This window comes from Cebidichthys violaceus, unplaced genomic scaffold (genome assembly GCF_023349555.1).
Source record: "Cebidichthys violaceus isolate CVI_PGR_0920_01 unplaced genomic scaffold, fCebVio1.0.p SCAF_25, whole genome shotgun sequence".
NCBI lineage: Eukaryota > Metazoa > Chordata > Actinopteri > Perciformes > Stichaeidae > Cebidichthys > Cebidichthys violaceus.
In genome coordinates this window covers 1622976-1640047 of record NW_027176428.1, presented here as the reverse complement: position 1 = coordinate 1640047, position 17072 = coordinate 1622976, and the positions used below count along the sequence as shown (strand labels likewise).

Sequence of the window (17072 nt, the reverse complement as noted above, 5' to 3'; positions counted from 1 at the left end):
TGCGACTTCCGCTCCCGTAGGCCATCTTATTTTGAAAAGCGCCACCGGGGGCTCTCAGTTTCTCATTCGCGTTAGCTCAAAACGTTGCTGCGAGCGAGCGAGAGAGCAGGCGAGAGAGGAACGGCATCTAAAAAACCGACTTGGAAAAACTACTTAGCGGTAAGGGGCGAATTTTGCGACTAAATATTCACATACTCTGTGTTGTCAGTCACACATCCCTCGCGGTGTTTCGCATAGTGGCGGTGCATTCGTCTTTTTTCCCGTCTCTCAAAAAGATGAGTCGGGCTCTGTCGAGTGTAAGCGCCCTTATTGCTCGTCAGCCTGCTCTTATTGCTCGAGCTGTGTGACGTTCAGTAACTTGACTCGGACACACGGGCGATTTTTTGTTGTTGTTACCATGTGTCCAATGAGTCCCACACGGCCGCTGTGCATTCACGACCGCGTGTTTATTTATTAGACAGCAATGTAATAAATCCCTGAATCGGTATGTGATGTTCTCCTCATTGTGAAAGTTAGACCGTCGGCGCTGTAGTCTCTCTCTCTCTCTCTCTCTCTCTCTCTCTCTCTCTCTCTCTCTCTCTCTCTCTCTCTCTCTCTCTCTCTGCGTTAGTGGCCCATCAATGCGGCGGTTAGTCTGTACAAGCGGTGCAATCTTAACGCTAGTTTCAGTTCAGGGACTGTGTGGGTCTCCTCCAGTGATTTTGCGCTCGTGTGTGTCACTATATTTATTATGTGGAAGCCTTACATAATGACGGTCGCACGACCTCAGCCGATTAGTGTATCTGTGCAGCTCTCACCTAAATAAACTAATGTGTTTATAAATGCCTTTAGCTTTCGGTGTGCTTTCAACAGCTGGTGGGCAGGAGGCTGCTCTGAAGGTTGTCGTTTTGTTGTTATTGCAACCTATTTTTTTTTTTTTTTTATTGTTTTTCCTCTTCTGGCCCGCTTAACTTCCCCTATTGTGCAACTTGAGTGATCCGCTGGCAGCGCTGCCCCGGCTGACGTGCCGCTATGCAATGGAAACGAGCAGCGTGATTGCATTTGCAACTGAATGAAAACAGTCTCGTTATTTATGCGTGCTGTGTGGTGGATAGGTGGATTTGTTTTTATTCATTTCAGCATCGCTTTTTTGGTCTGCAGTTATAGCAGGTCGGTAGATGGATATTAGATAGATAGTTACTTTATTAATTAAATTGTTTCGCTACAGCAGCATTTATAGGTACAGGTAAAGCACTGCAAATAACAGAGTACAAAATATTAAATGCAAATATAAGAATGACAATGCACAATATATACAGTAAAAATATGATATATAAAAATGCACAATATATACAATGAAATAGAATAATATTAAAATTAACTAACTAAACAATAGTGCAAAGATCAGTGTAACAGAGGTATAGTCGTTGACAAAGTCAGTTTGACAGATATTGTGAGGCCGTAACGTGAATATTAATGATGTTTAGGGTATTTTAAGTTATTATTTTGGGGTGCCATGGAGTCTCAACTTTATTTCCCAGTCCTATTTAAAAGGTAATTTCACCTACATTACGATTAAAAAAACATATTTTCTCACTTAGTGCTATTGACCCGTCATCAGCCAGATGGTTTCGATTTTATGGTGTCAATCAGTCAATGAGATTTCTGCCACCACATCAATACAAAATGGGGTGAGTTGAACTAATATTTGCTCACAACATTGACTGCTGTTAAACAAGATCATCCACATGCTGCACTGTAAACAGTTGTCATTGGAACTACTTTCTGCCAAAGAAATAGTTCCTATGAAAACTGTCCACAGTGTTGATTATTTAGAAAGAGATGTTGCTGTTGATTTGTTTTTTACTGCAACTTTTAAATGCAACAAACAACAAACAAACAACAACAAACAAAATTGCGATCCATTCAGTTTTGAAGGCAGAAATTTCCACGACTGATGTGTAAAAACCTGCCACCGTGAAACCAAAACTACTTGCATGGCTTGATAGCACTACGGGTAAGAAAATATTGTTTATGTACTTTGATTTAAATTAACTTTTAAGCTTTGTAGTGGCACAAAGTCATAACATACACCATGGTATGAAACCACTGCAAATAATAATTAGAAAAACAAAAAAGTGCTCTTCTGAAAATAGGTTTTCTTGATGTTGGAGTATGAAACAGGAGGAATATACTAATGTTCTGCCACATTGATGTAGAAGCCGTACACTGTGTGTGAATGTGTATTTTGTCAGTTTGCATTTCCCACCCAGGGACCTCCGAGGTTCAGGAAGGCTCATTGGCATTGCATGCTAAGTGCAGATGAGAATATGATTCAGCAAGTGCTTGTAAAGAGGATGTAGTGTGGCTCTCGGTTGCGTGCGTGTGTGTGTGTGTGTGTGTGTGTGTGTGTGTGTGTGTGTGTGTGTGTGTGCGTGTGCCCGCTTGTTTGTACGTGTATTTGCGTGGGTGTGTGCACAGTTGGCCCTTTTATCTTTCAGGTTCAGTCAGTCTCGGGTGGTGCAGAAAGATTCAGACAGACTGCTGCTAGCTGTCGTCCACACGGACCACTTGCTGTATAATGAAACAGGGGAAGTTGCCTTTCTTCCTGTCTGCAAGTACACGCTGAGGCCTTTGCTGCTCTGCGAAGTTAAACGCTGCAGAAACCTACAGCTTCGGCAGAACAATATACAGACACTATTTCTTTTCTTTTTTTTTAAGAATGAAGGATTCAGTTCACATACACAAAGAAAAGCCACAGAAGTGATTGTAGAGGAAAGGCCCCAGGAGGTAGACCTATCCGAAGCACAAAACAGAATCAGTTTAAAATGCCGCCATGAACTCATAAATACTCTAATAATATGCAAGCTCAGCATCAGATGTTAGAATACTGCTTCTTAACTTTAGGCCTGTATTCCGCTCTTTTTTTTCCCCACTCCTATGTCAGGAGTGTGACCCCCGGGGACAATAAGGCCCTCTGGTGTGTGTGTGTGTGTGTGTGTGTGTGTGTCAGAGGGAGGGGGGAGAGAATGACAGAGGGAGTCTGGGGCAGGGTCGCGGGTGAAAGGTGGCGCTGATCCCGGTGGAGCACAGGGGTCGCGGTGGCAGTCCGGTCGCCGGGAGGGAGGGAGGGAGGGGGGGCGGGGGGGGGGGGGTAGTTTCTGATGGCGGCCCTGGTTTTAATAGAGACGTCAGACATGACAAAGACGGGCCTGACAGGCCGGCTGAATGGAGCTGCGGTGACAGAGCGGCTATCCTCGGCTGTCCCATACACCGCTCTCTCCACCTTCGTCACGCCCAGCGCTCCCTTCTGTCTCATTCATGCCATCGCTCTTATTGTATTAACTTGTTTCATCTGCTTTTTTTTTTGCACAATGCCCTCCGTCAGTTCGATGTGTCAAAGCTTGATGCGTGTGTCCACATTCACGTCAAGGCCCTGTTTGAGATCTTCACATCAGGGCAGGAAAAAGGTATACGATAACAAGACGAGCCCGAATGAGTTTCACAAGAAGAGGTGGAGTTGGATGAGATTAGCATAGTTTTTAATATATTTCCCAGCGATCACGTAGCCTACCATCTGCTGTGCTGCTTAGGTGTTAGCCTGTGCCGCCCTAATGAAAGGCAAATGTGCGGCATATAATTTGTGATTTTATTCATCACCACCGCTCTCCTGTTTTGTATTGATGAGTCCAGGACCAGATAGAAGCACTTGCATATTGATGTAGTAACTTAACCAGCTCTATTATCAAGGCCTAGGAGACCTTGGTTTTAGAATGGCTGGAAAAATCCAAACAAATGCTAATTCATTTCATTTTGGCTTTGAAACAGGTTGTTTTTTTTAATTAAGGCTGTTGAATTTTGTCTTTCATAACCTTGCGTGTGTCGTGGTTGCTGATATTAATATTTTTCGTATCCATAACTGTTGGCTGACGCGTTGTATGCCGATAGATGTCATGTGTCGTTATAAATGTAGTAGCCTGCTATAGTAAGTCTCGATCTCTGTTTCCAGCTCTTTTGTGTAAGTTTTTGCTGATACGGTTTGGCTTGTGAACTGCTGAGCGGGCTGTTACAAGCAAAACGATATAACCTGTCTCATTAATCTTATTGAAAACAGTAGCGAGTTCACAGACTACTTACTGACGTGGAGATCTGCGTGAGTGTGGTTTGATGAAGTCACGGCGTATTGTGCTGCAGACGACTGCCATAGGTGCAATTCTATGTTTTCTTCTCTTGGCCACCGGGAGTTTTGGACCGGTGCTCGCTCATTTACTCGCTGGATAATAATCCTTCTCCTCTGTTCCTCCTCAGAGCTCCTAGTCTCAGCCTTGAGGGGGCACCAGCATGAGTCAGGAGTTGCTGGAGTCTGGTAAGACCTACTCTGTGAACAGCTGCGTGAAATGAGCAAGATAAAATGTTGGAAGGCGGGTTGAAAAAGATAAAATGTGTTGTGTGTGTGTGTGTGTGTGTGTGTGTGTGTGTGTGTTTTCCAGACAGAGACTCTGCTCAGGATGCATCTGACTTTAACTGGGATGACTACCTGGAGGAGACTGGAGCCGCGTCCGTACCCCATCACGCCTTCAAACATGTGGGTGTTACCAACTTCCACAGCACAACACGCAGCACAGAATAAGCTTGTGCCAGTTATTCATTATCAATTACTAAACATCTGTGAAAAGTTCTGAAGAAACCGCAAGTTCGAAACTATGTATTAAATCTGAAAGTATGACTCAAATTTGTGAAACGTGTCAGCGAGTAAAGCCCCTAAAAACACTGTGTTATCACTAGTAGTAACAACGCTTCTATAAATACTGATTTTAACATGTGATACTCAGCTGTGTGCTCGCAGATAGGTTTAATAGGAATAAAATCCAATGGCATCATAAAATAGATGTCGTCCTTTCTCTTCTTTTATGTTCTTTGTCCACTTTTGTACGTTGTTTTTACGTAACCAGCTGCAGAACACAAATAAATGCTGTCTTAACTGAGAGTGTGCCAATACAAGTTAATGACTCCATGTATCTCCGTTCTTCTGTCCTGGTCTCAGGTGGACCAGGACCTGCAGACAGGGCTGACTCCAGGCATGAAGCTGGAGGTGTGTGTGCGCTCAGAGGCCGATCGTCCTTACTGGGTGGCCAACATCATCACCACATGTGGCCAGCTGCTGCTGCTACGCTACGAAGGATACGAGGAAGACCGGCGTGCCGACTTCTGGTGTGACTTAATGACAGCGGACCTCCACCCGCTGGGCTGGAGCCGCCAGCATGGGAAGACAGTGAGGGCTCCCGAGGGTGAGGCATTGGCTGCTGTTAGTTACGAGAGATGTGACATGAAAGTGAAATGATCAATTCTCTCACATTTAGTTTTGATGATAACTTGCAGATGCCAAGATTATACATCTCTAGTGTAACTTTAGTGCTACCATTTTAAGATTTTTTTTATTTCTTTGTTTTTCTGTGAGTGCTTCAGGGACAGACGAGCAGTTTTTTGTTCTGTGTACACAGAATTCTATTTTATGGTGGAAATATTACTTTTTAATCTGCATAGCGAGGAGTAATGATTATTTCTGTCTCTCATAAAGTGCTGTCACCGTTGTGTTGTTTCTCTGATGTTCTAGTTTCATGATGAATAGTTTTCTCTGGGAAATGAACACGGTGCTAAAGCAATCTCACTGTTTTTCTTCTGTTCATTTTCAGTTAATACGACCTAATTAGCACCTATGTTAACTTGTTGAAGAAATATTATGTAGCGAAATAGCAGAGCAACCGAAATACTTTGCCCGTACAGATTGTGATAAAAAAAAAAGTCCTATTAGATGTAATAATTTAACATTTCTTCATCAATTCCAGTATTTATTCTTATTTTATAGCTGATGACTAAGAGAGACCAGGCACAGGAGTGTATATGTATGTGTGATCCTGAGCCCACCGCCTTGTTTGTTTAATGAACTAAACACTGTATGTGTTTGGTCCACCCAGGTGTGCGTGAGAAGCACCAGGACTGGGAGGCTCTGCTGGAAAAGGCACTGGCCGAGGAGTGCAGCGCTCCTGCCAACCTGCTGGAATTGGTAAGGCAGAGGAACGCCGCAGCTGTCCTTTGGAACTCCTCACACACCACATGTGGGGCGTTGTCTTTTGTCTTTGTCTCAAGTTTGTCAATGCCAAGAACAATCTCCTTTGTCGGTGCTGATTTAATTAATCGGACGACTTTAAAAACACATAATGCAGTAAATAAAAGTGGTTGTCATAATAAATTCAGACATTCCCCTTAACTGTGTTAAATGTCACTTGTAAATACATCTGACATTAGTCGACTGTTTATACCCTCAGGTGATCAGAACTGTGACTTTGTGGTCTTAAAACACACGCAACTGTTCAACTGTTATGTTTTGTTTCACTGTTATTTGCAACTTTTATAGCGTTGATTTAAAAATCCAAGGTATGTTCGGTATGTTTGCGCCCATTTTGATATGATAAAAGCACAGGGCAAAAAACTTCAGGACTTAATATGTCCTGTTGAATAAAGTTGATCTTGAACTAAATATGATTTTGTATCAATTTTGAAGTCTTGCGTGCGTAACCCTGAGTGAAGTCCCAAAGCTACAAAATCACAAGGCCGTGAGCTTTTGTTTACAGCACCAAGGTTGTGCTGCTGAAAGCAAATTTGCTGTAGGAACAGCCTGTGAAATTCTTTAGAGCTATTAGTTAGCTTTCAGTGACTGTGCTTCAGTTCTGCCACTTAGTCATGCAGTGCATTCTCTCCCAGTGCAAATTCCTCACCTTGCCTAGGCGTGTGTTCATTTGTGTTTGTGTACGTGTGTGTGCTATCAGCTTCTCATGTACCACCCCTCACCCCCACAGTCTCAGCGTGGTAGAGACCCAGTGGAGCTCCTGTCTGCGGGCTGCTATGTGGAGCTCCAGGACGGTGCCGATCCGGGGCTCGCCTGGGCTGCTGAGGTGGAGGAGAACGTCGGAGGGAGGCTGAAGCTGCGCCTGGTTGGCACCGAGGGCCTCCCAGACACGCCCGCAACCCTCTGGCTCTTTTACCTCCACCCACGCCTCCACCCACCCGGCTGGGCCAAAGAGCACGGCTGCACCCTCAGGCCTCCTTCAGGTCAGTGGCACTGACACGGGTCAGATTTATATTTAGAAAGAAAAGGAAGAAAGGGAAAAACAAATGTTTTGATCTTGATGTTTACTGCCAAAGCGGGCATGAGTAATGACGGAAGGGCGCATGAAGAAATCACACGGCAATCACACACTGGATACATGTCTAATTATAGTATAATCCTGTGATTACCTATGACACTCTTTCATTTGTATAGAATCGCTACATCAGAATGAATGTGTAATTACTACCTATTTTGTGACATATATCAGTATTTTCCAATACTTTGAACCAATATTCAAAGGGTGATGGTATCAGAACACCTTGAAATTGATTTTCCATGCAGGATTAAATAGATTATTGTTTTCAGGGCCATGTTGCTCTTCAAGTGAATCAAGTTTGTTAATATGCAAGATGTGAGACGCCCCGGAGGCTATATCTCTCTCCTGACACAGCTGATCTACCTTCTGGTTCCACTACAGCTAAGCTTTGTTGATATTTATTGCCAGGCTTTTACTACACCTGGATGCCTTGCTTTTGCAAAATGTAGTTAATGTAGTGAGCAGTAGTGGCGCATTTAACGGATTTGAAACATTTTATAGTGTTAGAAGTAATCTTAGCCTTTTGTATTACTTGTATTTTATTGTTTCATAAAATAATAGAGGAGACATAATGTATTTGTTATATGTAATTAAGGGTAACAACTGAAGTTCAGCCTTATTTAGTTTGCTCATCATCTTGTTCATAAGGCCGTCTGGAGCCTCATGTCGGGTAATAAGAAGTGAATGTGTTTTTTGGAGAGACACTGTTTTTTGTTTTCCTTGTTTAATTAATTATGGCAACCTAATTACAGGTCCGGAACAAGCAATGCATACAAGTTCAGTTACTTACATATTGAACTGTGTGTGTGCAGAATACATCTTCAATCAGATGTATGTTTTACCATTCTCCTTAAATATCTGTCTGATTTGTGTGTATTTGTTTGTTTCAGACCTGTTGGCCCTGCGGACCGAGGCAGAGTGGGAGGAGGTGAGACAGAGGATCAGTGACCTGCCTCAAGATGAAGCTCTGACTGCAGAGTTCAGTAAGGTACTGCCAACCATTCTCTCGTTCCCACTGGCCCAAACACATTCCTGCTTATTGCTGCCAGTTAAGATTTGATAATTGTGCTTTAAGCAAAGAGTTGTGACGTTCTCCACTAAACTGGATGCTGAAGCTAAGAGCTGAGCTTTTGAAAATGACGTGTGTGTGTGTGTGTGTGTGTGTGTTTGTGTCAGGATCAGCCTGCCATCGCTGCTCATTGTTTCAAAGAAGGAATGAAACTGGAGGCTGTTGACCCCGCGGCTCCTATTTCCATCAGACCTGCCACTGTCACCAAGGTAACAGACTTTCCTATCAAATCTGTCTCTCCAGTGCTGCAATGTTTATCTCTTTCTTTGCTGCCTATTGGCCTTAGTTGTTTATGCTTCCTGACTTCATTATCACGCTGTCTTTACTAGCTAAAATGCAAATGAACCCCCCCCCCCCCCCCCCCCCCCCCCAGAGTCTTGAAGGCTGAAACTACATCTTTTTGAACATTGCTGTTTAATCGTACAGCCATAGTGGATCTCCTGAGCTTGACAGAGTCTTTAGTGTGACTCGGTGAAATGAAACAGGTGTTTAAAAACTTGACAGCTGTCAAAAAAGAGTGTCTGAAAGTTTCCTAAAATGACCTCCTCTCCACTTCAGGTGTTTGATGAGCAGAACTTCCTTGTGAAGATGGACGACCTGTGTGGTATTGAGGAGTCAGGGGGTGCTGGGAGGTCCTTTCTGTGTCACAGAGACAGTCCAGGGATCTTCCCTACTCAGTGGAGCCTAAAAAATGGACTAACGCTCAGCCCTCCACCAGGTCTGCTTCGTCAAATGTTGTCCCTTTCTAGAACCACTGACTTAATCGGTTATCAGTGATATCAGACAGTAAGGAATGGCAGTGATTATATCCCTCATGCTTTCTTTCCCTCTCTCTGTCTTTATTTGTTTCCATTATCTCTCTCTCTCTCTCCATTCTTTCTTTCTTTCTTTTATCCTGAGCAGGATACCAGGGTGCGGACTTTGACTGGGCAGATTACCTGAAACAGTGTGAAGCTGAGGCAGCTCCTCAACACTGCTTCTCAACTGTAAGTCAACCTCTGTTTGTAAGGCTTTTACACAGAGTTTACACTGGTCAGGCTTCAGTGTAGAGAGTTGTCTCACGTCCGAGACTCATATGCAAACCTTCCACCAGATGCTGATCAGACTTGTAACATTTGTTGTTCAGTGAAAGGGTTAATGTGAGATGAGCTAAAACTGGCGGAGTCCTCTCCATTCGTCATTGCCAAAATGACAATTAAATGTGAAATTGTAGGTTGCTGTTATTATACTGCTGTTGCATGAAAGCTGCATTACATCTGGGCTATGAATGAATAAAATGTTTATCACTATTAACAAGCTGTCAGAGCTAAAGCCTCCTTCTCATTACGTGGGTTGTATTATCCAAGCAGTAACTCAGGCTACTGTAGGAAACTACTGTAGTATTTGAATTGAAACAAAATACAATATTTACAGGTTCAGTTTTTATGTGGTTTTAAAAATGATAGACTGAAATTGACCGCATTCCTCTGAAAGCATTATATTGGAGCAGCCTATAAAGTGCGATTCCTACTGTATCTCATGCCCAATGTGTAAACTGCTTGTCACATGGGTGGGTTTGGCACTCAAAAGATCCTGTTTGGGGACAGAGGTTTAGCATTGCTCAGATCAATGCTGTAATAGAAAAATGAGCATATTGTCAGTACTGTTTGCAGCAATTGAAACAATTAAACTCTATCCCATACAGTCAGAATATGACAGAATGTAGGAGATGAGATTTAACCCATTTGATAGAAGCCATAATAGCCCAGCATAACCCTCTCACACACAGTATTTTCCCTCTCTGTTTACCTCCCAGGAGCAGTGTGAGCACAGCTTCAAAGAGGCCATGAAACTGGAGGCTATCAACCTGCTGTCACCTGAGAACATTCATGTGGCCACTGTCACCAGGGTCAAAGGGCAGTACCTTTGGCTCAGCCTGGAAGGTGAAAAGCAGGACTTAAATAATTTGTTTACTTTAGGTGGATGAAAGTAAAACATGTGCATGTGTAATTTCTGTGCAGTCCCACAGCACAGGTTAATGCTTTACATGTAATGTATAGGGATCAGAACTTCCTGGCTCTCTAGTTGAGTAGCTACATTTTCATTTTTTATAGAGAATGCTAGGATTTGCGAGACATAGGTGATAGTATTTCACACGAGTTCGTACACTAGATCACTTCTTCTGAGATTATGTTGCACACTTCAGACAACATCAACATTTTCTGCTATTTTCAAGCATCTTAAAGTCTTTACAGATGCAGTATGGAGGATAGGGTGACCATATAAGTGTACCGCATGTTCATGCTTGTGCAGATGTACGCGCTTATGCATGCACCATAGGCGTGCTATTGGGCATTGCTATCTGGCCGTCTTAATATGATCGTTTATATCTGCATTCCAGTTGCTCCAGCTGAATTTGGTAATAATGCCAGGTTACGGATGTAGTCTGAGTTATCTTAACTGCTGCTCACCGTCAGTGATTGTCTAATAGCTGTGTGTGTATGTTTGTACAGGACTGAAGCAGCCCATGCCAGAACTGATAGTTCATGTGGACTCCCTCGACATCTTCCCCGTCAGCTGGTGCGAGACAAACGGCTATCCACTCATCTACCCAATTAAACCCTCAGGTATACAACATGAGTCATCATCGTGGTCTCTAATGATCTTCACACATCTGCCTTAACGAGACTGTTACTAATGCTGCAACAAACACAATACAGTTTTTTTATATCCTGACTAATTGGCATAATGTAATAGTGTGACTGGGAACACATTAGTCTGTCCTTGTTTTTCCAGTTGAAAAAGAGAGGAAGATTGCTGTGGTGCAGCCTGAGAAACAGTGAGTATAAGAGGAAGGGTGGGGGTGTTGACTGGTTTATTGATTTGAACGGTTCGTGTCCTGTTGCCTTTCCACATCTGACTCGAGTTTTCATCATTTTACAGCCGAATTCCACCGAAGTCATCGTCACCTGACACTGTCAAGCAGCAGATGTCCAACCAGTCAGAGACAGGTGAGTGCTATGTCACAGGTCCCATTGAAGGATTCCAAACTGTGATGTGTTCCGTCTACTGACCCTCCGTATAGTCTGTGGTTGTTCCGGAATCTCTATCTCATTTTGCGTCCACCAGCAGGGCAGGGCAACAGGAAATACTGCTGCCCCAAGATCTACTTCAACCACCGCTGCTTCTCTGGGCCTTACCTTAACAAAGGACGCATCGCAGAGCTTCCTCAGTTCATTGGTCCTGGAAACTGTGTCCTTGTGCTAAAAGAGGTGAGTGTGGCTAGTCCAGCTGCTGACTGTATGAATAACGCTACGCAAGCGACGAAGCTCTATAGATGGCAATGTCTGTCTCTAGGTCTTCTGCTATTGAATGGATTGTCACAAAGTTTGGTTCACCCCTTCATGGTTCCCAGAGGATGCATTGAACGCTTCGAAGGATCCTTAACGTTCCATATGGCATCAAGTCAATTTATAATTTGTCCAATTCTTTGGTTCATGACCTGCAAAACTAACGTCGTTCCCGTCAGCCTCAGCTGTCCTTTGTGTCTATGTTAACATGCTAACACGCTAAACTAAGATGGTAAACATGATACAAATTATATCAGCATGTTTTTCTAGCACTGGTGTGAGAAAGACACAGAGCTCCTAGCATGGCTGTAGACTCTGTCTTATAATTGTTCAACTAGTTGTGATTCCTTTGTTTATTTGTTTTAAATACTCAAACAAATGAAATCATATTGGAGACTTGAAGTGGAAAAAAATAATAGCACTGATTCAAGATTAAAAGACAACCCTCGGACCTGCAGATAAGCTGTAACTGTTGTAATTCTCTATATGTCTTGTATCCAGGTTTTGTCTCTGCTGATAAACTCTGCATACAAGCCCAGCCGTGTGCTGAGGGAGCTGCAGCTGGACCAGGAGAGCCGCTGGCAAGGCCATGGAGAAACGCTCAAAGCCAAGTGAGGAGAAGCACCATTTAATCCTTAGCTCAAAATACTCCACTCTGTAAAGAACCTGCAGGAATAGTTGTAGTGTTTACAGCTGGCCTTTTAGAGGACATGTGCTGCTGGATTAAACATGTACTTGAATTCACAAGTGGAAATAAATATCTGCACACCAGAACCCAGCACAAGACGCTTCATTAAAGCAATGACTTAGCCGACGACAGCATCTGAGTTATTTTTAAGAGAGACCATGTAACCTTTTTAGATCAAACATGAACATAATTGGAGGCTTAGTGAGTGGGAAGAGTCCAATACGTTTTACTTTTTATAATCCGAAAGGGTTTTCACTAATTATTTATTGTTCAACCTTGCTTTTTTATATCAGGTACAAGGGAAAGAGTTACCGGGCCACTGTGGAAATAGTCCGCACTGTAGACCGTGTGGCGGACTTCTGCAGGAAAACCTGCATCAAGCTAGAGTGCTGCCCGAACCTGTTTGGACCTCGCATGGTTCTGGAGCACTGCTCGGAGAACTGCTCTGTCCTCACCAAGACCAAATACAGTAGGTGATTTACAGAACTAGAGACTGCTGATTGTCGAGACTTCAAATGATTAAATGGATGATCTGGGGTGGCAGACAATGAACCTAACCTCTAATTGCCATGATTGTAGTAGCTTTGAAAACTCTATACGTGCTTGTCAGCTGTGACCTTAGTTCACAACATTATACAAACGTCTTCAAATTCAACACACAGCTCATTCATTTCTCTTTTTTCAGACCCCTTACCCCCAATAGAAATGATCAACGAGTACATAAATGCTCCCTTAATGAATAGAGAAAGTCTGCGGAGCAGAGGGATAGGATTTGTGATTTGCAATAACAGGCAGTGAATGTATGGCTTGCTGAAAATATGTGTTAGAATTGGCCTCTTTTGCCTTCTGCTGAACTATTTTTCCACGGCACAAAGCCACAGATTTGTTGATATTTTTACTCGATGCTGCACTGCAGTGTTGGGGTAAAGAAAGTGATGCAATTTGACAGCAACAGACTCTTACTTATGTTTTCATTTCGCTCCAGACAGCACATACCCTCCACAGACATGCTTTTACATCCTATATAACGTCAGTTTGATCAATTAACATCCTAATAATATCCATCTATCTAAATGACGTATAAGAATTTTACAGTCATGTGAAATGCGTCATTTCACAGTAAGCCTTTTGTCTTGTCGCAAGCATATTACTATGGAAAAAAGAAGAGTAAACGTGTTGGCCGTCCACCCGGGGGTCACTCCAACCTGGAGGGTGGAGTGAAGCGAAGAGGGAGGAGGAGGAAGAGGAGGAAGCAGCTCTTTGTACACAAGAAGAGACGCTCCTCAGCCTCAGTGGACAACACACCTGCTGGGTCTCCACAGGTAACACACACCTGCACACTCATATTTTTTTAATTAAGCATTATAATAAAGGAAGCATAAGTTGTACTACTGTTAAACCAACGCTGTTAACTTTGATTCTTCCCCACACTTCACTTGAATCTGTCCTAAAAGACTTGTTTGTTGTCCTTGTGTTTGGCTCACAGGGCAGCGGAGAGGAAGAAGATCTGGATGAAGATGACTCCCTGAGTGACTCTGGCTCTGAGCTGCAGGACGATCTCCAGGAGGATTCTGAACAATCGTTTGGGAAGTCTCAGCCCACCACGCCGTCCCCCTCCCCTCCAGCAACACCCAGGCCCACACGCCGAAGACGGAAACCCCGCTCGCCCTCCTTCTCTGATGATGAGAACCGACCTCCTTCACCAAAGGTAACGAAAGTCACCAACACTTTTGAAATGACTAGCTGTCAATAAATATGGAAATATTTAGAAAATGTTCATATTCTGATATTTTTATATCAAAGTTTACTTTCCAGACAATGTGTCTTTAACGAATACTCTAATGCAGGGGTGTCAAACTCAAGGGACGCAACGTCATTTTACGTGGCTCGCGAATCCGCCAGCAAAAAAAAAAAAAAATGAAACGTTAGACTTGATAATAAAATTATCCCCATAGTCGAAATTATTAAATTATGAGATACCGAAACACAACAGTCAAAGAAGCAACTCTTCATAGGTTACTCTACATTTGACATGGAAATGGATTGTGAGTACATTGAAGACGTGGGATTGTGCAGACGCACCCTTGAAAGGATTTTAAGCTTTGAACAAAGTTATTGTAATAACTTGTGTTTGATATTTGTATTTGCTGTTTTCTTTAAAAGTTTGATCTTTGATGGAGTAATGTGGGTTTCTTAACCCTAAATTAAAAGGATTTAAGTTATAATAACAGAAATGTGCTTAAATATATTTTTACATTTATATAACTGCATGTACAATATTTTTACACTTGAATAAACAATAATCAAATGCAGAGACAGTTATTTACCAATATGTTAGGAGTAGTTACATTTACACAGTCTTACATTTACAACCGGCCCTTTGAGGGCAACCATAATGCTGATGTGGCCCAGAGTGAAAATGGGTATGACACCCCTGCTCTAATGTGTATCACTAGGCGTAAAATAAAAATTCCCTAAAGTACAAAATTAAAGATGTTATGCACAATCCTATCTTTTTGCCCCTCCAAGTAAATACAACTGCCTTTCTTCTGCCCAACTAAGCCATTTCAAAAACATTTTAAATTATGTTTTCACTGTGACCAGAACTTGCTCTAAACGGCTAATGAGGAAATCAGCGAAACTGAAACAGCCCAGTGTTTCTTTTATGAAATGTTCAGGTTTGATACCCTTCTCATCAGCATGAACTGTGAGCCTCTCCACTTCAGCTGGGAGACGCTGGGAGTCTGACTCACCCTGATTGTGTGTTTGCAGACCTCAAAGATCGAGCCTCCTCAGAAGTTGTGTTTGGACACCAGCCCCCTGGAGTGGAGCGTCACTGATGTGGTTCGCTTCATCAGGACCACTGACTGTGCACCTCTTGCGCGGATTTTCTTGGATCAGGTAAGAAATACTCACAGACTTAATGGCCGCTCAGGATGAGAGCTCACTCCATGCGACGGCAATAAGGGCATCACACACTTGTATTGTATCCATGGTCACAAATACAAAATACCACTTCACCAGCCAAAACTAATTCAAGAAACTGCATCTGATATGAATTCATGTTTTCATAGGAGATTGACGGACAGGCACTGCTGCTGCTGAACCTCCCAACAGTGCAGGAGTGTATGGACCTGAAGCTGGGACCAGCCATCAAGCTGTGCCATCACATTGAGAGGGTCAAGCTGGCTTTTTATCAGCAGTTTGCAACGTAGCGGACAGGGAGTGAACATGGACGTTACTACATACTGTTCTGTGTGTTAATTCCGTGGAAAACACTGTATTTTCCAATCCTTACTTTTCCAACACTGGACATCCTTAAGAATCCTGAATATACCACATTGTGTCGTAAAAGCACGGACGTGAGGTGAACGAAGCAACATCTTGTGATCATTAAAGACAGAACAAAGAAGAAGAGCTACAGAAGGTTAAAAACTCATTAGGAAAGACACAGGGGTGGACTGAAAGACAGAAGAGACACTGATATCATAAATAAGTGTAAAAGCCTTTATTGACTTCAGCACGTTTTACAAAAAAAATAATAATTAAAAACTCAAAATGCAAGCCGTTTTTAGCTCTGTCCTAATGAAGGCTTCTTAACTTATTGTGTCTGCAGAGTGTCTCTGATTCTCCTCTTTTATTTATGCCGATGAATGAGTGCCAGTGCTACAACTTTCTCTGTCCATTGCGGGGAAAAAAAGCTCCAAGCTGTATCTTGGCGCTTTGGCTTTATGCTTTCTAGTTTTAAAAAGAGACTTGTTTTTATCCTTTTATCTATTCTATAGATAGCTTGGCTCATTAATTAAGCAATCACAAAAATAACTGTTTGCACACTGAAAGAACTACAAGTTGCCTAGAATACAGTTTTCAAGTTTCTTGAAAGCCAGAGGTAATATTCTACCAGAGATATGTATACATAGTAGTTTTGGAAAAACAGTCAGTGTCCCATTGCCAGGAAAGGAATTTGATTTTCGTGTGAACACCAGGCATGTATATTGTACTAACATCTTTTGAAAATGTTATCCAACTGAATTGAGATACTCTTGTCAACAACGGATATAAAGGGGGCCTTCATCTCAAGAGATCAAATTGCTTTATTGTTCTAGCTTCTACAGTATGTAAGAGCAGTTTACATTGTAAGGACTCTAATGCAAGCACAAGCAAAACCATGTACTGTATGGTGGTATGCAAATATGACAGTGCATGTTTGTATATAGTGTATATTGTCAAATATCTTTTAGTGCAACAGGGTGATTAGAAAAAAGAAAAAACGATGGAGCAATTAACTTTCTGCATAAGCAATGTGTAAATCCCTTAAATACAGGCTACAGTATATTTGCACAGAATACGCCTGAACTTTCTCATATGGGGTGTATTGTTAGAACAGGCAACAGTTGATTATTTTAACCATTTTATTTTTAAGAATTACCTTAATGATACATGTGCAGTTTTAAAGAAAGACAATATTCTCAAACTGCTTCTGTAAATCAGTTTTTTCCTCTTTTTACCAGTTGTAGTGTGATTTACTGTAACGTGCTTCATTTTTTTGTGAGAAAAAAAAAACTTTGTAGTGTCTTTGTTTACTAACTTGCTTGTGGAACAACTTTTTATTCGTATTTGAAAATTATAACGGCTATTTAAAAAAAAAAAAAAGACTGCAATTAAAACTGAACAACGAATTGTAGCAGACTCCTATTTATTGGCCAACAAACATTTGCAGAACATATAATACACACAAAAACAAGATTGAAGGACCGTTATGATAGATATATAGATATAGATAGATAGATAGATACATACAT

The 17072-nt window shown here is 42.2% G+C and overlaps 1 protein-coding gene across 3 annotated transcripts; it reads left to right on the top strand.

The window, feature by feature from the left end:
* Positions 1-77: 77 nt before the first annotated feature.
* sfmbt1 (Scm like with four mbt domains 1) lies at positions 78-16992 on the top strand. 3 transcript variants are annotated; one of them, XM_068719966.1, is made up of 22 exons: positions 117-159; positions 3368-3449; positions 4288-4345; positions 4470-4564; positions 5024-5267; positions 5955-6043; positions 6837-7089; positions 8075-8172; positions 8361-8462; positions 8812-8971; positions 9157-9239; positions 10049-10175; positions 10746-10859; positions 11029-11071; positions 11176-11243; positions 11362-11504; positions 12084-12193; positions 12564-12739; positions 13414-13592; positions 13757-13978; positions 15043-15171; positions 15345-16992. In XM_068719966.1, the coding sequence occupies exons 3-22, from the start codon at positions 4321-4323 to the stop codon at positions 15483-15485; spliced, it is 2601 nt and encodes an 866-aa protein (XP_068576067.1). In that variant the 5' UTR covers positions 117-159; positions 3368-3449; positions 4288-4320; the 3' UTR covers positions 15486-16992. The 3 variants fall into 3 exon arrangements, with proteins under 3 accessions (XP_068576068.1, XP_068576066.1, XP_068576067.1); XM_068719967.1 differs by lacking the exon at positions 3368-3449 and having other exon boundaries at positions 78-159; positions 11365-11504; XM_068719965.1 differs by lacking the exon at positions 3368-3449 and having other exon boundaries at positions 78-159.
* The last annotated feature ends 80 nt before the right edge of the window (positions 16993-17072 follow it).